Below are 26,360 nucleotides of genomic sequence, written 5' to 3'. Positions count from 1 at the left end.
TGTATAATCACTGAACCGTGCAAATCACTAAGAAAAATGAACAAAGATTAAGGAAGAGTACGAACAGACAGGAAATCTTCAAACGGGTTATTAAACACAAATTACTGATTTTTTTTTATTGGATTATTTCAATATTTACAAGTTATAAAATTTTTGCAGGTAAGGATAATTATTATATTCATATATACTGAGGTACTTGACTCGTAAAGCACAAATAAAACAATATCGTTTTTTATTTAAACTTTTCTATTGTTGCCTTTTTATATAGTTAAAACAATATCGTCTTTTATTTCAACTTTTTTGTTTTTGCTTTTTTATATAGTTTATTTAAGTTGTTGGAAGGGGGAATTATTTATTTATTCATTATTTTATTTATTCATTTTTTATTCAATCATTCATTTATTTATTCATTTATTTATTTGTTGCATTGATGTTGTTGATATCTCCTTTTTAGTTTCCTTACGTTTTTATTCATTTGTTTTCCTTTCGGTTGTTTACTGTTGAATCACTAAATCTCTATTTCTAAATGATGATAATGCATGATAACTAAGTTAATTTACTTCGCATAAAAAACCCACATTTTCAATAAAATTGTTCTTTTTTTCTTCAGATTTTATATGATAACTATGTCGAGTTTAGCCTGCTGTGACCCTTATTACACCGAATACACTTGCAAGGACACGTGTATAAAATGTTGTCCGGACACCTGTTACAGTTGCTGCCGAAAGTACTACTCCCATATTGTTATGGGTAAGACTACGGTCCACGAAAAAGAACCCCGGCAAGATTCGAAATTATCCATGCAGCTTTTGGAATTGATTTTCATTTATTTGACGCCAGACAAAGAGGGAAAGTTACGATTCAACGCATACATTGAAAAGCAATTACTTCAAATGGAAATTCGACACAAGTAGTCAAATATTTGAAAGATTAAAAAATAATCAAGTTAATTAATTAAAGAAACCAAACATAAGGAAGGATATGAACGCCTTTTCAATCAGATTTTTAAATTTAGAAATAGAGATCTGTAATAAGTTAACCATGAATATTTACAATAATACACAGGTACAGTTATCTGAAATAAAATAAAAATCGAACCATTTTTACAAGAGCTTGAACTTCGGGTTTGTGTCAAACAGCATTGTGACGTAGGCATGTGTATTTCATTGCTGGCCATTCAGCCATGGCTCTTTAAAATCAACAAGATTTATCTGGCTTTTTTGAGTTAAGACTACGCAATCGGTGTACCAGCGTCATTTTAAAATTGTTTTGACGCAATAAATAGATAGTGTAACAACCTACTGAAAGTCCAAGGCCTTGTTAAAATGGTTCTCAAATGAGCTTTGAAAGCGTTGTAGATAAATATCAACCCCTGCCCCTAGCCCTTCTTACTTCAGCTGCCATTCTATATAATTTATATATATAGCCAATTGTTGTCTGACGTCCATTTTCTAAGGGTATAGATGAAAAAAAATAACAGTAGCTGTTAAATTTCGCTATTTAATTTTCCGAGCTTATGTATGTGTGTGAAAAAGGCGGGGTAAGGGGTTAGGATTGCAGTGGTTTTGTAGCGAGGAATGTATTATGAGGGGGATTTTATTTACATCATTTGCCAGCAATTGTCCTCTCTAATCATAAACATTTTGGGCTATTAACCCTTTTAAGTTTAAAATAAAATTCTTACATTTTTCATTGCAGTCTTTGCCATCGCGATGTCAATTTTTGGCATTGTTGACCTCATTTTAGGTAAGATTGTACCTTAATTGCAAAAATAAAGTAAAAATGATTTATTTTTCCATATTAATGACTTGTTAGATCATGGTAACGTTTCTTGTCATAGGCGTCGGAACCGGGGGGGCTAGGGGGGGCTTAGCCCCCCCACTTTTTTTGCAAAGTTATACCTAACCATTAGAAACATAGCATGATAGAGGGTTCAGCCCCCCCACTTTTTTTCGCAGGAAAGATTATCGTTCCTAATATACCTTGAAAGATTGAGAAGTTAGATTCAGAAGCAAAGTAGCCCCCCCCCCCCCCTCACGGAGTAGGAATTTCATGACTTTGGAAAGAAAAAAATTTGGTTAAGTAATTTTTTTTTTTGGAAGTATAGGCCTACCCCCCCCCCCCCCCCCCCCCCCCACGGATTAGGAATTTCATGATTTTGGAAAAAAAAATTTGGTTAAGTAATTGTGTTTTTGGTAGTATAGGCCTACCCCCCCCCCCCCCCCCCCCCCCCCCCCCCCCACGGATTAGGATTTCCATGATTTTGGGAATTACTTTTTTTTTCAATATTTCTGAGGATTAGTCTAGCCCCCCCACTTTCAATTTGCTTCCGACGCCTATGCTTGTAGAGTAGTTATCAAACCGTACGTCATTTTTTGTTTACATTTCGCATGTTGAAGTGAAAATTCCAGTTTAAGACCCAAAATGAATGTGATAAATGCTAGAAACTATTCATATATGCTTAAAACGATTTAGAACAGAGAGAAATCAGCTTGAAAAAGAACTGTTACCGGTATACTGAACCAATGTAAACAAAAACAGGGCACGAGCCTTGTATACATGACAAAGAATTGTTAGCTTTGTATCTTGTTTATAACTCTACATGACTGACACTCAAATTTTAGTTGATCATTAGAAATGTATTTCTAAAGCATTATAAACAACAAAAAAGAAAAATTAAAATTTGACCAAAACCGGGACCATGCCCGTTTAATGCAACACTGATTTAGTTACATTTAATGTTTTAAACATTTCACAATCTTGCTAAAGAACACCAATTGCGAATTATTCTCATATATGTTCATGCTAAGGTCAGGCAGGTTTTAAATATACTGAATATTGTTTCCTACAAAATGCTACCAAATTCTGCATGGTCATTACGCTTTCAGGAGGAAAGCTGGCTATTGTATGTCCAGAGAACGATGCTCTCTACTCTTCTCTAATGTTGGCCCAGGGTGTCATCTCAATGATTGAAGGCGTCATGATCTTCTACAGCATTGGGCGTGTGCACGATTACAGTCTCTTCCGGTCCGGACTTCCGACATTCCAATATGCTTTTGTGACGTATGCTCTGACATCATTTTTCTACATCACTTCCCTGACACTCAGTGGCGTGCAAGTCGCAGGTAAGAACAAGCTAAAGAAGAATAGGCATACTGCAATACACTTGTAAAATAAAAACAGAAACCCAAATATAAGTTATGATGTTGATTACGAAAAACAACATATCTTTCAATAAATATGAAAAGTGACTGAGCAAATAAATGTTGCTGGTTATATACAGTACCGATCAGACCCAACCTAACATCAGAGTAAACCCCGACTCAACCCCGGGTTTACTTTTTGGGTTTACTGGGGGTTTACTCTGGGTTTACTTTTGAAAATTTGGGTCCACTCGGGGTTTGCTTTGGGTTTACTCGGGGTTTACTTCAGGTTTAATTTGAAATTGCTTTTGAGGTCAATTGTATGCACTGGAGTGTGAAGCAGACTAGTATTTTATCTTACCATCCTACTGCCTGTAATTCCTACCTATGGAACGCTATAGCTGCCTGAATATGGAATGCCATAGCTGCCTTAAGGTCAATTTCATATTATATGAACTGGTATATTTTTTATATGCAATAGTAATATCATTATATGCAGTGCTAAAATCATTATATGCAGTGCTAACATCATTATATACTGTTATTTCACCATTATATTCAGGGGTAAAATCTTTATATGAAGTGGTAACATTATTACGTTATGTCGTAAGATCATAATGTGCAGTAGTTTATTCATTATATGCTATGAATAAATCTTTATATGATATGATAAACTCATTTCATACAGAGCTAAACTCATAATGAACTATTGTTCAATCGTTATGTTATATGGTACACTCTTCATGTGCTGTTGCAAAATCCTTTTATGCAGTGCAACTTCTTGACATTAGGTGATAAGTTCATTATATGCAGTACTAACATCATGTTATGGTGTATTAAAACCATTATGTATGGTGGTAAAACCTTTATGTATTGTGGTGAAAGCTTTACATGCAATTGTAAATCCTTTATATGATGTGACAATTTTATAATATGCCGTTGTTGAGTCATAATATTATGAGGTCAGTTCTTTACATGATGTGATCATTTCATTATATGGAGTGGTAACTTATGCAGTCGTAACTCTTTATGATGAGGTTGTAAACTGGTTCTCGCTGAAAAGTTTTAATGGAGAAGAGGTCCAGTTTTATTTTGAAAAAGATGCCGCGCGGCGTTCATTGTGACGATGCACATTTCCTGGTCAACTTGTCGTTTGTTTTGAAGAGAGAGAGAGAGAGGGGAGAGAGAGAGAGAGAGAGAGAGAGAGAGAGAGAGAGAGAGAGAGAGAGGAGAGAGAGAGAGAGAGAGATATTCTCTGTTCTTGATACATCGATGTGTGATAAATCGAATGAATTTTTAGAAGAGTAAGCGTTTAATTTTAAAAGTAAAATAAATTTCAAAAATAAAATGGTTGTACTTTGTAGAAATTTAATACCCCCCTCTGCTTCTAGATCCGCGCATACAGTTAGGAAGATCACTTTATGTATCTTGATATTAACATAGAACAATTTGATTTCTACTTGCTATCGTGTTTTAAATATGTAATTCTTTGGAACTTTTTGAATTAATAAATCTAATTCTGTCTCTTCAAAAACGTTTAAATTGGGGAGTTACTTTGCTCTTGAATGTTATTTAAAATAATTTTAATAGCATCCATATAAACCGTGGTGCTTGGAACAAACTTATCCGTATTTTGCTGATTCATACATTATTGCACGGCTTGCTTTTAACGATGTCGAACAATATGTATATATATTTTGAAAACGACATATTTTACAAAAAAAAAAAATACATGAACTTTATCGATTAATGCGTTACTTCCTCGTTCAGCAGCAAATGTTTTAGCTGCAAATCCGAATTTTTTCAACCAGAGAGCTACAGATCTGCAGCTACAAATGTTTATAATGTGAACAAAGTCAGTAACGTTGAAAAAATCAGCACACATGTAAAATATTACAATGACAAGCGTTTTGAAACTTATTTATCCCGACATCATTTATTTTCAAAAGAATGGGAATAGGGGTATTACCTTTTCAAAAATAATTTAAAAAATACCAAGAAGTTAGTCTCGGTGATCATTCGGACATCCTGCGTAACCACTCGGCTATACTAGACACGATGAAGTTTGCTAAGATTTAAACACCGTTCTTTAACTTCGGAGGTTTTCTTTCGAAGTTCAATCTTTAAAAATATGCCTCTTTGAAACAAAAATCGGATTTGCCATGAAACCAGTCACATTTTTCAGTGAAACCATTTTACAATTTGTTTAATGCATGGGGGTCTTGAACGGGGGTGGGGTGGATCGCGGGGAGGACCCCGCCCCAGAAAAATTAAAAATTTCCATGAAATTTCCAAAAAGGACCAAGTGCGGTTTTATGCCATTTTTGCCCCCCAAAATCAAAGTTTTAGAAAGAGCTTTAAAATAAGGCGAAAGATAGTTAAAATCCTATTGGAAATAAAGGTGTAAAAGATTATCACCACAGTGACGTCATAATGTGGAAAAGACGTCATGAATATTGCATTATTTTGATAAATTGATGTTTTGTAGCAAAATATGGGTGTTTTCCGATGGTTTTTCGACTGGGAAACATCGAGCGCAGGCTTGCTCAAGTACCATTTTTTAGTATAATATGTATAACTATCTGAAGAAAAACATATGTTAAAATCGCACTTGAGCAGACCTGCGCTCTATACTTCCGAATGCAAAATATAGAGCAAAAATGAGAATATCTTCATTTGTTTGCAAATTTGCGGGAATTAGGTCATTTAAGTGACGTCATAGATAAACAGCGAGTGAGCAATGATGACTAAAACCAAGATTAAAGTTATAGGCATCCTTTTTACAATGATTTGTGAAGATTTCATTTTCATACGGTACTATTTAAAAATTGGTTGAAATTGGGAGCAGATATTTGACCATACCGCACATAGTCCTTTGCCTCGGACCCACCTCCCCCCACCCCTTCGGCAAACTTCAGTATTCATCGCACCCCCCCCCCCCCCCACCGAAAATTTTGTATTGATCTGCGTATAAAATGGTCCTATTAAATGATATGAAGATATCTGCAACAGCTTTATGGAAAATAGCACAGGAACTGCAACACCTTCTTTGTAGAATTTAAAATACAAATATACATGCCCGGTGAGCTTAAATTTTATACAGTGGATGAAACAACCATAAAAAGAGGTTAAGACCAACCAATTTCTTTATTATTTCTTAAAAATCAAATTAATTTTAAGAAAAATGAAAAATAATTTTTATTTATGTCTATGAATAAAAATTTGTCTATTCCTATTGTGTTGGAGGCATTAATCAGCGAGGAGTAGCATCTACCTGGTACATTGAAACAAAGGTCTTTCGGCTTTGATTTTAAAACGCTTGCTTCATTTTTTGTAATTTGTTTTACTCTTAAATTAAAAGCATACTCTACTAATAATACATTCGATTTTTCACACAAAATGGGTTCAATGATTGATATTATGATATCGATGTGAAAGGACAGATAAACTCTCTCTCTCTCTCTCTCTCTCTCTCTCTCTCTCTCTCTCTCTCTCTCTCTCTCTCTCTCTCTCTCTCTCTCTCTCTCTTCAAAACAAACGACAAGTTGACCAGGAAATGTGCATCGTCACAATGAACGCCGCGCGGCATCTCTTTCAAAATAAAACTGGACCCCTTCCCCATTAAAACTTTTCAGCGAGAACCAGTTTACAACCTCATCATAAAGAGTTACGACTGCATATAAAGAAGTTACCACTCCATATAATGAAATGATCACATCATGTAAAGAACTGACCTCATAATATAATGACTCAACAACGGCATATTATAAAATTGTCACATCATATAAAGGATTTACAATTGCATGTAAAGCTTTCACCACAATACATAAAGGTTTTACCACCATACATAATGGTTTTAATACACCATAACATGATGTTAGTACTGCATATAATGAACTTATCACCTAATGTCAAGAAGTTGCACTGCATAAAAGGATTTTGCAACAGCACATGAAGAGTGTACCATATAACATAACGATTGAACAATAGTTCATTATGAGTTTAGCTCTGTATGAAATGAGTTTATCATATCATATAAAGATTTATTCATAGCATATAATGAATAAACTACTGCACATTATGATATTACGACGTAACGTAATAATGTTACCACTTCATATAAAGATTTTACCCCTGAATATAATGATGAAATAATAGTATATAATGATGTAAGCACTGCATATAATGATGTTAGTACTGCATATAATGATGTTACCACTGCATATAATGATATTACTATTGCATATAAATAAAATACCAGTTCATATAATATGAAATTGACCTTAAGGCAGCTATGGCGTTCCATACCTGAAGGTCAATTTCGTACATTATGAGATGGTATAACCTTGATGTGAAACAATAGAATCATTATATACGGTGGTAACATCATATTATACAGCAGTAATATCATTATATACAGTAGTAATATCATTATATGCAGTAGTAATATCATTATATGCAGAAGTAATATCATTATATAGAGCGGTAACATCATTATATGCAGCAGTAATATCATTATATGCAGTAGTAATATCATTATATGCAGTAGTAACATCATTATATGCAGTAGTAATATCATTATATGCAGTAGTAATATCATTATATACAGCGGTAACATCATTATATGCAGTAGTAATATCATTATATGCAGTAGTTATATCATTATATGCAGTAGTAATATCATTATATACAGCGGGAACATCATTATATGCAGTAGTAATATCATTATATGCAGTAGTAATATCATTATATGCAGTAGTAATATCATTATATACAGCGGTAACATCATTATAAGCAGTAGTAATATCATTATATACGGTAGTAACATCATTATATATAGCGGAAACATCATTATATGCAGTAGTAATATCATTATATGCAGTAGTAAAATCATTATATACGGTGGTAACATCATTATATATCATTATATACAGTGGTAACATCATTATATGCAGTAGTAATATCATTATATACAGCGGTAATGTCATTATATATATTGATGAAATCTTTTTATGAGGTGATAATATTATTACTCTACGTCGTCCTATCATGATATATCGTAGTTTATCTATGTCGTGCAATGATCAAATTATTATATGGTGGGGTAAATTCGTTATACACATTGATAACATCGTTATATCCTGTTGTAACATAATTAAAAACGGTGCTTTTATCGTTATATATAGTGGTAAAATTATTCAGTGAAGTGGTGTATTATTACATCAAATCATAAGATCATTTTATGCAGTGGTTAATTCATTGTATGCTAGAGTTAAATCTTCATATGCAGTACGTTCCTAATGTGCAGTGGCATATTCATTCCACGAAGTGCTACGTAAATGTTTAACCCTGCAACGTATATGTTCAAGTGTGAAATCATTTTATCTTGCATTACGTTTTTGAACACTCCTAGTAAAATTGTGTATATCACATGCATTGCTGTTAAAATGGCTGACACCGCAATGGCGAAAATTCTCAGGAAGCTCCACTTAGAGACAGTTCAATCCAAATTTGAGAAGGAAAAAATCACACCAGACATTGTTGGGAAACTGTGTATGGCAGAATTTCAAATGCTGGGCATATCAAACAGTTCAGATATGATGATGCTACGAACCGAGTGTGTTAAATATGGCTGTGGAAAATTAGATAAAGTACATGTAAGTCTACAATCAGGTGCTCCTGAGTTTAACATTCCTAAGATTACATTGGTAAACCTTCTGGAAAGTGGATTTCTTATATCTGAAGTAGCAAAGCTTTTGTCAGTTTCTGAGAGAACAATATATCGTCGAATGAACAAATATGGACTGAGTAAAATGACATTTAGTAGTATAACCGATCAAGAACTTGATATTATTGTCTTACAAACAAAGCACGATTTTCCACTTTGTTGTGAAAAAATGATAAAACAAATACTAGCGCAAAAGGGCATAAAAATCCAAAGATGGCGTCTACGAGATTCCATTCACAGAATAGATTCAGCAGGAGTGCAGGAACGAAAGAAAAGGCGACTTCATAGGAGAGTCTACAATGTAGGAGGACCAAATTGCTTGTGGCATATAGATACCAACCATAAACTTGTAAGATGGCGATTTATTGTAGCTGGTGGTATAGACGGTTTTAGCAGACTCATTGTTTTTTTAAATTGTTCCGATAACAACAAGGCAGATACTGTTTTCCAACAGTTTTTAGCGGGAGTCGATAAGTATGGAATTCCACTTCGAGTTCGAAGTGACAAAGGTCTTGAAAATGCAGGAATTGCAGATTACATGTTGGCAAGGCGAGGTTCTAGGGGCATGATTACTGGTAAGAGTACACACAACCAGAGAATAGAAAGGTTATGGCGTGACGTCTTTGAAGGTGTATTGAGCTATTTCTACCACATGGAAGATTTAGCTATCCTGGACTGTTTGAACAAAGAACACTTGCTTGCTCTTCACGTTGTCTACATGGGGGAAATTAACAGAAAGCTTAGTGTGTGGTCACAAGCGTGGAATTCTCATAGACTGAGAAGTGTTAAGTCTTCTCCCCAAAATTTATGGATGGCAGGGCAACTACAAAACCCAATAGGTCTTAAAGAAATTGACACCGGTTTGCACGATGAATCAATAAATGAAGAAGATCCTGAGGTTGAAGACGATGAGAGACCAATATTTGACCCTCTTGCTCCAGCTTTAAGTCATGAAGACATCCAAAGATTAAGGGCTGAAATTCCTCATTTCAACATCATGAAAATTTTGGAATAAATGATTATAAAAACTGCTAAGTATAATTCAAAGGTTTAATCAACAAGGAGATTGATATTCTTTATCCAAGGAATTAAACCACATATACAGGTATATAGAATATTTTGAATTTACAAAAAAAAAACTCACGAGCCTTAGTTTAGTGGCTTAGTACTTAACCAATGTGTGAATTTTCGTTGTTTCAAGGTGTGTATTTTTTTTTTCAAATAGATGTTACATGTAACCTGTATTTCTTAATAAACATTGAAAAACCTCATCTCATGTATGATGAATACAGATTCACAAGAATTGTAATCAAAGTACTGTCGGGAGTTGATTTTCAATTTTAAAATCAACGATGTTATTTTGCCTTGCAATTAGTTTCTAATCTGTATTTGAATTACGCACATTTTTATAATATGAATTCTCGAACTTTTCCGACAAGAATTTCGAGAAAACCCTGTATGGATATCATGTTGTGTAATATCTAAAGATATTAAAGATATAATTAATTCCATCAAACTGTATCAGTAATCGAAATGTTTCTAAAAATTGTACACGTCTGGATCCAAGCAATATTTAGTCTCGCTCAACCAGACGCTCGACTGTCTCCGTCAATCTCCGACTACCAAGAGAGACTCTCTGCTTGTCGGAGATTTACGGAGACAGTCGAGCGTCTGGTTGTACGAAACTATATTGAGCTCTGGCGAAGGAATACATGCAACTACAAAAAACAATTAAATTGTTCGTACTATATAAAATCTGACTATTTTCAAGGTGTTTATAAATACGTTTCTTTTGAAAAACAATGGTACAACATACAGTACACCGAATTTATCTATTATTTTCAAGATCTACGTCTTGTCAGCGGTGATGATTTGTGCTTAGGTCCAAACACTGTTTCACTTTCGGTTTGCCAGAGTAACTGCATAGGAGAGTTGATTAAAATCAACTCCCAAAAAGTGAACTAGCCTGTGTATTTTTGAACATCGTTTATTAACATTAATGCACATTAAAATTTGACATCTTTGTTTTTTAAGGGTCTGCAAAAACAAAAGGAAAATGCAATTTCACACTTAATTTTACATAGCAAAACTACCTCTGCTAAATGGTATTTTTAATGAAGCTACTAGCTTCATTAACAAAATTAACATTCAAATATCACTTAAATCATAAACAAAGATGAGTTACTCAAAAGCTATCTGACAACATTTTGTGCAACTGCACACATTTCATCAAAAATTGGAAAAATCTCTAAATTACCATATAACGTATCAAAAAAACTCTATGAACTTGCACTGAAACAAGATTTAATTATAATCGGGGCAATTATAAAGTCTCCCAAATGAACGAGGCCAGCATTGGGGGTAGGGTTGACCAATACGGGTCCAACTTTACAGACAAAATGATTTAATACTTGATTATTTCTATTCTTAAAATTTGATGACGTTCCCCAGGGGCCATTTACTGTGTGGTGAACTGACATGACCTACATACCATTTGAGGCCCCTTGACACAAGAAACAAGAATATATATGTTTGAGGGGTAGGTATGTCAACAGTTTTTGAGATATTAAATAATTTTCCAAACTTGGAGGTTGGGGATAACCCTAGGGACCATATCAAATGTACCATATAAAGTGCCTATAACACTCAGTATATGCATCTGAAGACCCCATGTCAATATCTTTAACAGTTTTCAAAATATAACTATTTACAATAAAGTGTAAAATTGTTCCCATAAGATTCAATATTAGACTCCACCCCCATTTGAACCCCCCAAAATATGATTGACCAACCCCAATTAAAAAAATTTAAAACATAATGCACAACAAGATATGCAGGCCTATCATATCATAGATTTTTGCACAATTCTGTTCAGCCACGTCCGAGAAACGCAATGGACAAGTTTAGAGGCGAGAAAGAAAAAGGAGAAACTGTACAAAAACAATGTCTCTAAACTTCGTTTGGGAGACCTGATAAATTTACTTCAACATATGGTAATTGAATTGTGTAACTTTGTATTATAATATAGGGTATACTCTGTATAAAAAGATAAATTTCAAATATTTTGTGTTCAATAATCTACACCCCCCCCCATGCCAAAAAAAATTGTTAAACATTTCAACCACCCTTTTCCTGCATTTTAGAAAACTACTATTTTTCAAAAATTAAAAAAAGTACAGTAAAATGAGATTTATGTTTAAACAATCCAAAAAATTAACTATATGATATTAACAAATCGGTATTCCTACTGGTGTAACTTAAACACATAGAACTATTATTTTATATGAACACAGTAACTAGAACTATTTTCAAAATCACTTTAAGTTGACAATGCAAAATAATAGGCTCACATAGCAAGGGGTACATTGCTCATCTAACTAATAAATCCAACTTTGCCCCAAATATTTACAGGTGTAACAAGTTCCAAAATAACAAATACAATTATGCAATTCATTACATAAATTTTACTAGTATTCATTCAAACATAAACATTATTGATCTTAATTGAGCATTTCTTTATCATCTTCCCTTAAAAGAGGGCGTTGACCATTTAAAAAAAAAAAAAAAAAACTTCAATTCCTTCACCTAAAGAAGCCTTACTGCTACATTGCCATGGCTAAGTAGTTCAGTAAAAAACAGAGAAAATGTAAAAAGGTTTACAGTCAGATGACCTTCTAAAAAAAAAAGTGATCAGGATAGCTCACATGATGTTTCAAATATAGTAATCTACTTTTGGGAGGTGTCTGAGGCATTACCTTTAAATTGATAAGTAAGATATGATATGGTCACCAGACATAAATATTCTACACTGTGTATTATGTTTAAAGACCAAGCGGCAAGCAGTGAACTAAGTTAAAATGAAGGGAGATTTAAAAAAAATAAAGTTTTGAATATGACAGCCCAGAAATGTTTGGGCTGATCAAACAATTAAACCATTTAATTTTTCATAGAAAATAATGCAGAAAAATTATTTCTTTTTAAAATAATCCAAAGTATGAGTTGGAAAATCCATGGTCATAGAGTTTGAAAAGATCTGTGTGCACTGGCAATGGCATGTCTGCTGTAGGTCTTGGTAACTTCAACGCATTGCTGCACGTATATGAAGTAGGCAAAAATGACTTCAATGGTGCAACAAATTCAATCGATGGATGTATGTAATAACCCAGAACAGGTTCCTCTGATGCACCGGTCACAAATTGTAAAATTTGGTTGAGAGTAACTGGCATTCTCCTTCCACCTGTAATAAAATTAATTTATATATATAAGTTAAGTGTACAAATCAAAGTGAAAAAGCAAAATGGTGGGTCATTTTTAGTGGCAACATCTCTCTTCAAAAACACAATTAAAAAAATTATAAAGTGTGATAAATTGTGAAGTGTAAGAGGTCCCATGCAGAGTTTAAAAGTCACTTGAAGTTTTCTTATACATTGCCACATAAATGATACATCAGTTTGACTGCAGAGTTGGGAACAACATCACATCCAGTGTTTTTAAATATTGTACATGTTTATTAAAGACAGGTACATGTTTCATAAAAGGTCCACAGGCCTTGACTCGAGTACCATAGCCCCCTGTCAGAGAGTCTCATTTTTGCATTTTAGACTCTAATTTCAAACCCTAATCGGATTATGGTTACATCACATTAGTTACAACATATCTGGATATCCTTGGCAGGGAAAATGAAGCTATTCCTCATGAGGTTTTAATATTGACATTATAAACTTGGCCATAAATGTATGGTAAACTTGACTTGCATTTAACTGCAGTATTTGTGAAACACCGTTTAATTATATTGTAAAAGATTAATATATGATATACTGCTAGTTCTTACTTCTCTTATTTGTTTGTCAACTAAACCTACCCATGGCAAAGTGATTAAGGCAGTTTAACTATAATATTAAGCAGTTTCTTAACCTTAACAGTTAATAAACAGTTTCTAAACCCTTTCTGCACTGCTTAGGGGCATGCTGGAACCACAATAAACCCTTTAATAAAATAAGCAGTTTCATAAGCCTTTAACAGTTGACAGGCAGTTTTTGATAGTTCTTAAGCAGTTGTTTTGGAAAGATTATTTCATTTCTTAACTGCTTATGTACAGCTTTATAAACTACTTAGCCACTGCTTATTTACTGCAGCAGCTTCATTAACTCCTAGTCAACTGTTTATGAACTGCTTACAAAACTGTCCAGCAGTCCCACATTTTCTGAATTATATGCCTGTAATCATTGATAGAAATATTTCACAGAAATCGATTATTACACAAAAATGCATGTACATGAATTCACATGACTTTGCCCATGCAGGCACAGCATTTTCTCTCTGAATTTCACATTCACTCTAAACTGCCCCTCATGGCACTGATAGCTGAAATGGCAACTGCAAATGTCTCTGCAAACAAACTTTTTTTCCTCCAATCAATGAAGCTTAATTAGTTTGATATGCAAACTCTGTGACTGATCAACATATTAATTTTCTATGATCATGTATCCTAATTCATATGAGTTATGTTTTCATGTGGAAACATTCTCAAGTCTTTTTAATATTAATTGATATTCTGGTCAAATGGTTTTTGAGGAGAAGATTTTTGGGTTGGCCTACATTTGAACAAATTTTAACCCCCCTCACTAAATAATGCTTTGTGACAAGTTTGGTAGAAATTATAGTAGTTCTTGAGAAGATAAAAAAAAAAATGGGAAAAGTTTACAAAACGACAACACTAATGACGACAGCGAGAGACAGCGGACAAATTTTGATCAGAAAAGCCCACGGAGCCTTTGGCTCAGGTGAGATAAAACAGATTGTTTCTGAGCTTACTTGCAACCTCTCTCAAGTATTTGGTAAAAGCTGCATAAACTGAATTTTCGTATCGCCTGGTATTTGACCCTTCTTCAGCAAACTTGGGGCACAGTAGATTGATAAGAGATTTCACTGTTAATTTGACTGATGATGACTGCAGCAAATATCTGAATGTTGGTAAACTGATTCCAACCTGTACAGGTTCAAATAATTAAAAATTTACAGTATTTGCATCACTCAAAAATCATGTAATGTAATGCACCTTTAAGAATTGCAATATTATTCTATTTTGCCTTCTCATGAAAATTAAAATTAAGCACTGCCAAATGGAGGGATCTCCTTAAAAGAGAATTTTTTTTCAAATTGGTTAATTGGGAATCAAATTGACTTATTTGTTTATTGTTATTACATACATTAAACTTGAGTTGTAAATACATGTAGTAAATATATCAATACATGTATTGTACCTTATATAATCCAAGTGAATCCAAGCCAGCTCTCAAGTTTGTGAGGCATGATGATTCAGCAGGTGAATCGGAGAATAAATTGTTTTGCAAGTCCTCATCAAAAAATCTCGGCAACTTTCCGTTTTGTAGGATGCTCAGGGCTACAAAATTTATATATACACTGTAAATATGAACTAAATAAAGGGATGAAACAAACCTTTTTTAATAAAACAAAAATACAAGGCTGGTCCCATAAACCTTATAATCCATGTGAAGCAAACACATATATATAATTGATCAACCACCTTAAATTTCCTCAAAATATCCATTGATCAGTTATGTGTATTAATTGCTGTTAGTCTGAAAAATTCCAGGCCAGGCACCTTGTTGCTCACATTTGCTGTTGTTTTATTGATCAATATTAATAAAGTGCTATTTAATATATTCATCTTTGACCTATGTTCCATGCAGTGATCCAAATTGCTGAACAGTAAAAATTGTATGCAAACTTTAATCCAGAGCAAAGAAAATGTTTTGTGAAACTAAACAGTATTCATATACCATATTAAAAAGAAGAAAAAAAAACCAACAACTGCTTACCAAGAAGTTTGCCAACCACAAGATAATCTTCGGATAAATGCTGTCTTAATCCATGGTCAAAGTATTTCTCTTTAATTTCCAATAAGGCTAGCTGGAAAAATTCCTTTCTTGGTCCTCCAAAATCAGCTGCTACCTGACCACAAACAATAATATATTCTTTTTATCACATTCATACAAATCTAAATGCAAGGACTAGCTAGCAGACACGTGTATTTCGGATAAAGTTTGTGAATAGTCATAAAACATTTAACAAAATGCCAGAAATGAGATGGATATGGTGTCAGATTCCATGATATTTACATTTTCATGATTCCTTAAATCATTACTTGAATAGCCCTTCCCCATTTCAAAAAAACCCAACAAGATGGTTACCTGAGTACCACAGCTCTTAGACTGAACTGTCAGAGTCTTATTTTTGCATTTGATGTTCAAGAAATTTATATGAATAAAAGGGGGGGGGGGGGCAAACATGGTACACTTTAAAAAAAAAATTAAGACTTGCAACCCTTTAATGGTCAATATTTTATAATGTTTGAATGCAGTTTCATTTACATTTATTAAATCTATAAATTATCATTTACTGCTATAGGATGAAGAACTTGTAAGTGATCAAAACTTGTGTCCCAACATGCTGACTTGTATTATTTGAAATTCAATAAGATAATGTTTTGATCAAATCCAATCATTCATAATGCACACAACATGCATACAATGCAATGGGGCCACATATTTCACAATTTTAGTAGAGTGCTTCATCATCATGGACATCATAACTAAGCCTTTAGTTTTTTCCAAAATGTGTATGAGTAGTGAAGAAATTTTTTGAAATTTTGGCCAATATTTGCATGTTTGCATGCCTCATCCATGAAGCAGTGAAGGTGTTATTCTAGACATGCTTCAAACCAAAAATGGTATCAATTAGCTTTGTACATTATTTTGAAGTTTTCAAGAAGAAAACAGTTTTTATGGTTAAAAATGTAGAAAGAGGCCCATGGGCCACATCGCTCACCTAAGTAACAGTTCCTTGTGCAATTCTATTTCGAAGCATATGCTATTTATAATATCTCTTTTAAACTTTGAACCCCTTTCTCAGACCCCAGTATTAGTTCATGGTTTATGGTTGGCTTTAACAAGAAGTGTAAACTTTTGAGTAAATATTGGCATTTCTGGTGCAGTGGTTCTTGAGAAGAGGATTTTTAAACACACAACATATACTCACTGTTTCGTGATTATCTCCCTTTTAAAAAGGGTTATGCCCTTTATTTTAACAATTTAGAATTCCCTTTCCATAAGTATGCTTTGTACCAAGTTTGGTTAAATTTGGCCTAGTGGTTATAGAGAAGTCGAAAATGTGAAAAGTTTATAGATGGTCAGACGGCCCAACAACGGACAACAGGTGATCAAAAAAGCTCACTTGAACCTTCGGCTCAGGTGAGCTGAAAAAGTTAACAGACATTGGCTGACCAGCCATGATGGACAACGCATTATGAAGACCAATTGCAATAGGTCACCTGAGTGACTCGGTTGATCTAAAAATCTTATATAATTTATATATCTTAAACTGCATGATAAAGTTGGATGGATATTTTTGCAATCAGAAATGATGTTTAGAATATTCTCGAGAGTTCAACCATAAAAATAAATGTGGCCCTAATTAATCTAAAATGGAAAGTTGGCATGAAAAGACTTAATTTTGGTACTAAAATTTATGTTCATGTATATTTCTTAATTTCATATTTGTATATAAACAAACCTCTCCATAAAACTGAACTTCCAAAGTCATTCGTAGATCCTGTAAGCCTTTAATTTCTTCAAAAGCTGTCTCTAAAATGTTAGATCTGTCCACACATATATAATTAGTGTCTCCCTCAAGAGCTTCTGTGAGATCTACAATATCTAATTTTCGTCCAGTGACAAGAACTGACTGTAAATACTTCAGTATTTCTACTGGATCTTCTATGTAGTTTTCATTGCAGTATTTTAATAGCTTTAACCACAATATTAGAAATGCTTTCTGTATGGTTGTCTTCATGTTTCAATGTTTCAGCTTCAGTGCTTAATTGGAACTCATTATTTCCTCCACTTTGACTTGGAAATACTGATCTATCTAATACCACAACAATTTCAGAATTTGCTGGAGCACTAGTTGGTACTGGCTCTGTGACTGGAAAAGTGATAGATCCAGTAATAGCATTGGGTAAATCAGAAAAAACAATATTCTGAGAACTGCTAATGATGGGTATAGGTATTGGTTCTATCATATGTATGGACTCTGTGAAGGTTTCTACTAAAGGGTCGGGTAAATCCTCTAGAAAGGATACTTCATTTTTCTCATCTGTTTTCTCTGATGGTGCTTGGTGCTCACCAATGCAGGACTCACAATGGGCTCTTAATTCTGATATGGCAATTGACTGACCACATTCTCTACAAATTTCAGTAATTAACATTACATTCGACTCCTCGGTGGTTTTCTCTTGTTGTACTGATGAAGTTGACAAGTTGCTTTGAATAGGTCTAACATAGAGTTTCCCTTGTGAGCCAATACAAGCTTTTAAGTTTTTCACAGACCACTCCACTTCAATTGTACTTAAACTTCGATTGTTTGCTTGGCTTCTCATAAGTTCAAAGCCTCCACAATTCTTCAGTGCAGGAAATCCAATGCATTCATCATTTTCATCTTTTTCATCTGATGAAATTTTTTTCAATACTTCAGTTTGTCCATCTTTCACATTAAATCTTATCTTCTTCATTCCCAATCCTGCTTTTAATAGGTACTCCTTAACTTCTGAATTTGGGACAAAACTGCAGTTTTTGTCCAACAGGCATAAAACAGAAACTGTCCAGCTTCTGCCCTTTTCCTTCTTTCTTCCTGTACAAATACCTGCATGATATAAAAAAAAGATACTTAGGTGGTGATACATTAATACATGTATAATTATAACAGTTACTAATTTGCAAAGCCATAAAACATGGAGTTAAGTCATGCAGTTTACAGCTGATTGCCTGACGTCATGTCAGGCATTATCTAATGTTTGAAAGTTGCCCTGTCCGAAATAATTATGCAGATGTGACGGTCAGACCGGTTCGAATACCAGCGCCAGAAAGCTCAGCTGACTAGAAATTCAGGGGGCCCTGGTACGAATCCGGTCTGGTCCGTCATGATTTTACCCATCCCGTTACATTTGGTGCTGTGACCAACTTGTGGAACTGACAGGTTAACTCCTGCCAGGGGAAGAGCCTGGGGTTATCTTCGAGGCCAAAGATCATATAAGGGGGAGGAATGTGACGGTCAGACCGGTTTGAATACCAGCGCCAGATAGCTCAGTTGATAAAGCACCTGACTAGAGAATCAGAGCGGCCGGGTTCGAATCTGGTCTGGTCTGGTTCATCATTATTTCTCCCATCCCGTTACACAGACAATAGGAGCAAGCATTATCAAGATGTTTCATAAACAAGAGGCCAATTGGCCTTAACGGTCACCTGAGTAGCATATATCCCATACACAAACTTGTCATGGAGTCTCATATATGCATCTTATTAATTAGGTTTCATACTGGAATTGAAAAATTATATAAATTTGTAATGACGACCATATTTAATTAAAAAAGAACTGTGAAACCTAGCTATAATTTTGGTGAAAAACTAAAAGATCTGGTCTACTAAATCATGAATTCAGTTTTCCTTTCAGGTGTGTGGGGGTGAAGAAGATTTTTTTAACGTTATATGCATTAACATCTATACATACATTTTGGCCCTGCCCTAGAGTCAAAACCCATACCCCAGGGGACATGAAAATTAAAATTTCAGCAGAGGACTTTCTGGTAAATATAATTATTAGTCAGTTTTTTTTATAAAGAAGTGTGAGAATAGAGAAGATTTTTAAACATTATATGCATTAACACTATATTGCCATATCCCCCCCCTCCCCCCATGTCCTAAAAAAGTCTTGGCGCACTTAATTATCTCAGAAGTTTTACAGGGCGCACAAATTCATTTGGTTTCAACTGTCTGTCAAGGTGTTTCTATACACATGGGACCATGGCAGGATTATAGTGTACTATGAAGTAAATGGGTTGGAAGAATTTTTAACTTTGGAATGGAAATTTGATTAAAACAAGTCATATTTACAAAAATAAAAAGATGTGTACAGTGTACATTATGTAGTTACAGAGTAGAAATGATAATATAATCAGTTAATTTTTCAATATCTTGGATTTCAGTTGCACCCCCGACTGAATAATAATGCCAATTATGATTGATAATCGTGATATGCATCAATTAATTAATTACCTATGTTGGTCAATTTTTAACCAAATATGGGCACACGAGGATATATGTACTGTATATGTGCATATGGCATACGACAATGCCATCTTCCAAACAAATTTGTTGTTTACACCTACCTAATTCGTTTCTGTTTTTTCTTTTTCGGGAATTGAACAATAGATCCCTCTCTTTTCTGACATTTTCAGCACTTAGGAACGATGGTCCGCGTGATGGAGCTGGAGGAGCCGGTGCTGATGTCGTTGGCTCGCGCTCCTCCATCGCTCGAGATCGACATCGTAATCTCACTCGGTCTCCAATTGTTGTAACCCCTAATCTGTTAAGGTCTGCATCAGACAGTGATTGTATGTCCTGAAATTCCACTTTCTATTCTTCAAATCTGCGAGTTAAAGTGTGCAGCCCGATTTCTTCAAGCACGTCAACTATTGGCGACGCCATGCTGCTTTAAACTGGATCTCCGCGCGTTTTTCACTGTTTAAGAGGACCAGTTTAGATGATGATAAAGATGTTACCACTGCATAAAATGAAACGACTATAGCATATAAAGAAACGAACACTTCATATAACGAATTAACAACGACATATAATTATTATCCACCTCAAATAAAGATGTTACCACTGCATAGCATGATTTTAATATATATATAATGATATTATCGTATAATATAATGATGTAAGTATTACACATAATAAAATTTTCATTTTATGTAAAGGTGTCGCACTGACTGAAATGAACTTGGCACTGCACATGCAGCGTTTCACATATAATGTAATAATTGTACTATCACATAAACTATGTTTAGAACTGTATATAATGAACTTACCAGATTATAGAAAGATTTTATTAATGTATAAAATGGAGTATCAACTGCATAGAATGACTTACAACATAATGTATCGATATTATCACTTCATTACATTATTTAACTATTACATATAATGATGTTGTCACTGTATATCATGATAAAACCACTGCATATAATAAAGTCATCACTGAAGATAATGATATAACCACTATACATAATGAGTTCTTCACTTCATATTATGATTATACCACCTCATATAATATAAAAGCGACCTTCAGGCAGCTATGGCCTACCCTTTATTTATTCCGAATACACAGTTAGCGTCTGCTTTCAGGGGTATACTTCTGACTGTGTTTACTCTGTGTCCACTCTGGGTTTACTTTGGGTTTACTCTGGGTTTACTCAAGGTCCACTCTAGTAAACCCGAAGTTAACCCAGAAAGTAAAACCAGGGTTAAGTTGGGTTTACTTTCTGTTAGGTTGGGTCTGATCGGTACTGTATAGGGGTTTTTAGGCTCTGGGATGTTGTATAATGTTTATAAATTTGCGTATTCATTAATAATGATGAATAATCTGGGGAATGTTTTTTAGCAACCGGAGGAGGGATGGCAAAAACCAACTGTTCCGATTACCACGGCTACATTGTCTGGAGGTTTGTCTTCAACATCCTGGTCCCTGTGTCCCCTATAGCACTGGTGTTATCCATCGTGGCTATTGGTATTGCGTGCACTATTCTACTTGCCTGTCTTAGTGGTGCAGAGAGAACAGAAAATAGAAATAATTAATGTAACAAAGTGGAAGACTGATTTTTTTTTAGCAATACATGTATACCAAACAAGGTTTATGCGTTGTCACATATGATTTGTGCCTTTTACATGTAATTTGTAGAGTAAGGTGTGCTGTTACCAAAAAAAAAAAAAAGGGGCAAAGTTATATGATAAAGATTAAAATCAGGCGTCCTACACCAAGAACAACGAGTCAATTATAACACTTTTGTTATAAAACCTAACAATAATTATTATAGTTGTTATCCTTCTGGTTTGTCGTGTATATTGAAATTAAATTTTGCTACCAAAACCTCGAGTACTCATTGAAGACAAATGCAATTACAAAAAAATGTGCAAATGTGATTTAATATTTGTTGTTGGAATTTTACCAGTACAGGTACATTTAAAAACCTTTTTAAAAAAGATTTTACAAACTGTGATAGTTGTTAATGGGAAAAGGTTATCATATATTTACATTTTCCAGTGTCTTTGCCTGTGATAACACTATGTATCGATTTTGTACACTATACATAAAGCCAAATTGAGGCGCCAGCGGGGTTTGCTTATATATATTTAAATATCTAATCGTACGATGGTTTAAGATTATATATCAAATCTATCATAAAGCCCTTCGGACTTTACTGGATTTATCACGCCCCGACCAAAATTATCACCTCATAATACTCAAAGAATGATTCCTTATTCCTTATATCAAATCAAATGACAATGAAACTCAAATGACTGTGATCCACTTTAAAAAAAATAATAGTATTTATTTTGCTTTTGATAATCACTGGTGTATTGTTTGCTTTAATCTAGAGTAAAATAAATTATAATAGAAAATTTTCTATATAGAACACTGTGCTGGATAATTATGCCAGACGTGCCTATGTGGCATTTTTGCCGCCGCTTAAGCTGCATGTATAAAAAAAATCAAATATGTCGTATGGTTTACCATTGCCTAAGGAGTTTAAAACCAATTTTGTTATCCATTTAACACACCTGTCAGGTGAAAAATTTACCTTTATGAAAGTAAATTTCTACAGGAAAATCATTTTTCCCTTTGGAAAAACAATTTTCCTAGAGGATATTTGGCATTTCCTAGCGGTAAAAAGACTTCCTATAGGAAATTAAATTCCGATAGCATTTGAACAAAACTCCCATAAGACTTTAAAATCCGATAGGAAATTCTGATTTTCTATTGGAAAATTATTGTACGTTGTCTGAAAAAATTCATGCAGGAAATACTTTTCTCCAATAGGAATAATAATAATCCTGTGGCATTTTCAATATTTCCTGTACGAAAATTATTTCTCTTATAGAGTTTATCATTTTCTTCTGGGATTTTAATTTATAAAGGTAAATATCTCATCTGACAATAAAAGTGCTTAAATACTTTTTAGACAATGGTTTATCATATTGTATTTATGGTTTTTACGAAAGTGCATCTTAAGCATCAAAATGCCATCTTGGCACTGGCATAATTATTCGACAGAGTGTTATAGGCTTAATAGAATGTATAGCTACACATTATCAAGATGCTTGCACATTACATGTATTATCGCAAATATTAACATTTTCAAGTGTTTCTGCCTTTGATTAAACTACATGTCAAATTTTGTTTTTATGTGTCAATAAATGCATTTGAACAATGGCTTAAATTGGTAATGTTCAAAGCATCTCGGGTCTTTTTTTCATCTTCGGGCTTTATTTAAAATTTGATCACGTGCCCTACGGTAATGATCACCCCATACATGTCAGATAATGATTCTTTATTCCTTTACTGTAGCATTGTAGTTAAAATTTTATTACCACATAACCATGGACTTTTCTTTCATAACAAAATCTTCCAAAAATTATCAATTTTTGGAAGATCTTCCAAAAATTATCAATTTGGACGTTTCACACCCAGTGAAGGTTTATATATATATATATATATATATATATATATATATATATATATTTATATATATATATATATATATATATATATATATATATATATATATATATATATATATATATATATATATATATATATATATAATTTGATGGTGACTTGATTTGTGAAGGGTGTCGGATGTCCACCAATATTTTATTACGTCGATAAACATGTAATTCTCTTCCTACTGAACTATTTACCTTTGACATTCTGTGCATCCTATTTGCACCATATAGATAACTGGGATTATGAGGTAGCATGAAATGTTTACGTACATGTAGTCAGCAACTTGTAAATCTGACATTCGTCAACATTAAAATACAAGTAATAATCAATGAGGATGTATACATGTGAAAGATATACGTCCTTGAATAAATGGACACATTTAGACAGAAATATTTTTTTTCTTTTGTTTCTGGTTTTTTTTATACATTTATTATCAACCATTGAATATATCGTTAAATTTTATGCGATTGTTTACAGGTATAGCTTTTATTATAAAAGTTACTGATGGGCCCTTTAAAATAAAAGTTACCTGTAAACGATGGTTTCTTTATGTTATTCTCATAATTATATTCATTGATTATTGATAATTGTCTTATACTTATCAAATTATCTGCTGTATGACATAAAATGTAGGTCTTTAGTATTTTTGAAAGAACAGATAACTAGTAAATTAAAAAAACCCACCCCATATGACGTATATGAAATATTTTTTTTATCAAATAATTATATATATATTCTTTTCCCGATTTTTTTTTTATATTTTTCTTTTTATTGAAGGTTCTCATATAATTTGCGAATACATTTCTGTTTAGATTTATTTATACCATAGAGTGAAATGGAATTAAAGGTGATTATTTAAATTGATTGACGTTCATTTACTGGTCCTGTGTTATCTTTGTCTATTGTCATATTGTAAATTTTAAATGTATCGGTTGGCACTCTGTACAAAATTTACAACTGCCGTCCGGTAAATTAAAAATGTACAACATGACACTTTTACTGACTTTAAATCATAGGATTTATATTTTGACTTTCAACACAATATATTTTTTAAAATATTAGCGCGACATGACAATATTGTAGATAGCAGAAAAGTATGATAGAGACTAATATCATCTTCACCATATATATAGAACTGATGGCAATTTTAGTTGACGTAAGTTTTACTGAGCCTGAACGTAGATTTTTGAAAATAAAGTAATGCATACATTTACAACATATAGATGTTGGTTTATCAATTTCATTTTAAGCTATTACAAATTCAGTCGAAGACAATAAACGCTGCAGTGAAAGGTATACTAAAGAAAATGTTACTCTGAAAAATGTACTGAATATGTTGGATAAAAATGACAGTGGAAGTATGTGATTTAAATTGTGATATTATTTCTACCTACATCTGCAGATTATGTCAACGTGCAAACTATCTCATATAGATATGAACCAGCCCAGCTTCCTCTTTACGTAGCCTTAGAAATAACATCCATACCAATACATTTGGCATCAATAATATTTTCAGAAACAAGAACAAGAAAAAGACCTTGATTCTCCGACATTCATTTATCTTCTAACTCAATATCAATAACATACTTGCATATGACCGTCTTACCAAAAAAGTTTTCCTATGGTGTTATCGTAACAACAGCACATGGTGCTCACAAGTGAAAGAAATTCTGTATAAATTAGATATGTGCTCCTATTTTGATTTTATCCGTATTTGTGACATAAACAAAGTGAAATCTAAATTATTTAAATGCTATGAAGACGAATGGAAATTGAAAACAAGGTCTCTACCTAGACTTAGGACATACGTAACGTTTAAACAATACGTCCAATTAGAACCCTACGTAACGATGAACATAACCAAACAGGAACGGTCTCAGAGTCGAAACCGGTCGTTATCGAAATGAACCTCTTCAAGAACGTTATTGTGTTCTGTGTAAAAGCCATTCAATTGAAGATGAAAAACATTGTATTTTTCAATGCAAATTCTACGAAAATAATAGAAACCCTTTCTTTCATAGTGTAAACTTAGACAAAAACCTAGATGAAACTGTCAACTTAAATATCATTATGGAAAAAACCCAAAGACAAACTGCCAAATATCTCAATTTGATTTATTCAGTTAGACAAAGTTATCTGTACAAATCAAAGTAAACTCATGCGCTCAATCAATACTATATTTGTATATTCTAAGATTTCAAAGTGACATATAGGTCCAATGGGCCGGGTGTAATTCTATTATGAATAACATTGTAATATACTATACTTATGGCATACACATGTCACTATAATAAAATATTTACTTACTTTTACTTACTTGCATATAAAGATTAAGTTGACCATATAATAACAATAAAAATGTATATTCAAATTAAATAGCTGCAGCTAGAAAGCGTTGAAGCAACCAATATTTTTGTGCAAATTATTTTGCGTTCTTCAAACAAATGAAACTTATCCAGCATGTTAGCACAAATAATTATGTTGCATATTGGCATAGTCTTTAAAAAAGAAAAAAACAAATATCTTAGTATGTCACCACAGCTTTCCAGACATAAAGATACGTGGATAAATATATCTACTTTAAACTTTACACTAAACTACCTTTTATAATTTGATTGACTTCAATGAGTAATTGAAACGTCAAACGTCACATATTTCCACTTCTAACATAAAAGGAATTAACCGAATGTAAATATTATATAATGAAATGTAAATGTGTCGCCTCCATGCAGCACTAAATTGATATGCAATAATTATAGGATGTTTTTCTCAACGTTATTTAAACTAAATCCTATTGATTAACGGATATCTTGGCCTTGTAACATATCCGTAATCCTTTTGAT

The 26,360-nt window shown here is 33.3% G+C and overlaps 1 protein-coding gene across 1 annotated transcript; it reads left to right on the top strand.

Annotated features, from left to right (window-relative positions):
- LOC128156336 (uncharacterized) lies at positions 1 to 23,503 on the top strand. Its single transcript, XM_052818433.1, has 5 exons — positions 1 to 159; positions 611 to 750; positions 1,699 to 1,746; positions 2,889 to 3,125; positions 21,394 to 23,503. Exons 2-5 carry the CDS (start codon positions 618 to 620, stop codon positions 21,585 to 21,587), a joined length of 612 nt encoding a protein of 203 aa, XP_052674393.1. The 5' UTR covers positions 1 to 159; positions 611 to 617; the 3' UTR covers positions 21,588 to 23,503.
- The last annotated feature ends 2,857 nt before the right edge of the window (positions 23,504 to 26,360 follow it).

This window comes from Crassostrea angulata, chromosome 7, assembly GCF_025612915.1.
Source record: "Crassostrea angulata isolate pt1a10 chromosome 7, ASM2561291v2, whole genome shotgun sequence".
In the NCBI taxonomy this organism is placed as follows: Eukaryota; Metazoa; Mollusca; class Bivalvia; order Ostreida; family Ostreidae; genus Magallana; species Magallana angulata.
Note: the sequence above shows the minus strand (reverse complement) of the source record. Positions and strands in the feature narration are given on the sequence as shown.

What these genes read in the sequence shown, in the direction of transcription:
- LOC128156336 (XM_052818433.1), top strand. Translation starts at nt 618, where the DNA reads ATGATAACTATGTCGAGTTTAGCCTGCTGTGACCCTTATTACACCGAA. An exon ending in CTACTCCCATATTGTTATGG is followed by an intron (nt 751 to 1,698) that starts GTAAGACTACGG and finishes TTTTCATTGCAG; the next exon opens with TCTTTGCCATCGCGATGTCA. An exon ending in CATTGTTGACCTCATTTTAG is followed by an intron (nt 1,747 to 2,888) that starts GTAAGATTGTAC and finishes TTACGCTTTCAG; the next exon opens with GAGGAAAGCTGGCTATTGTA.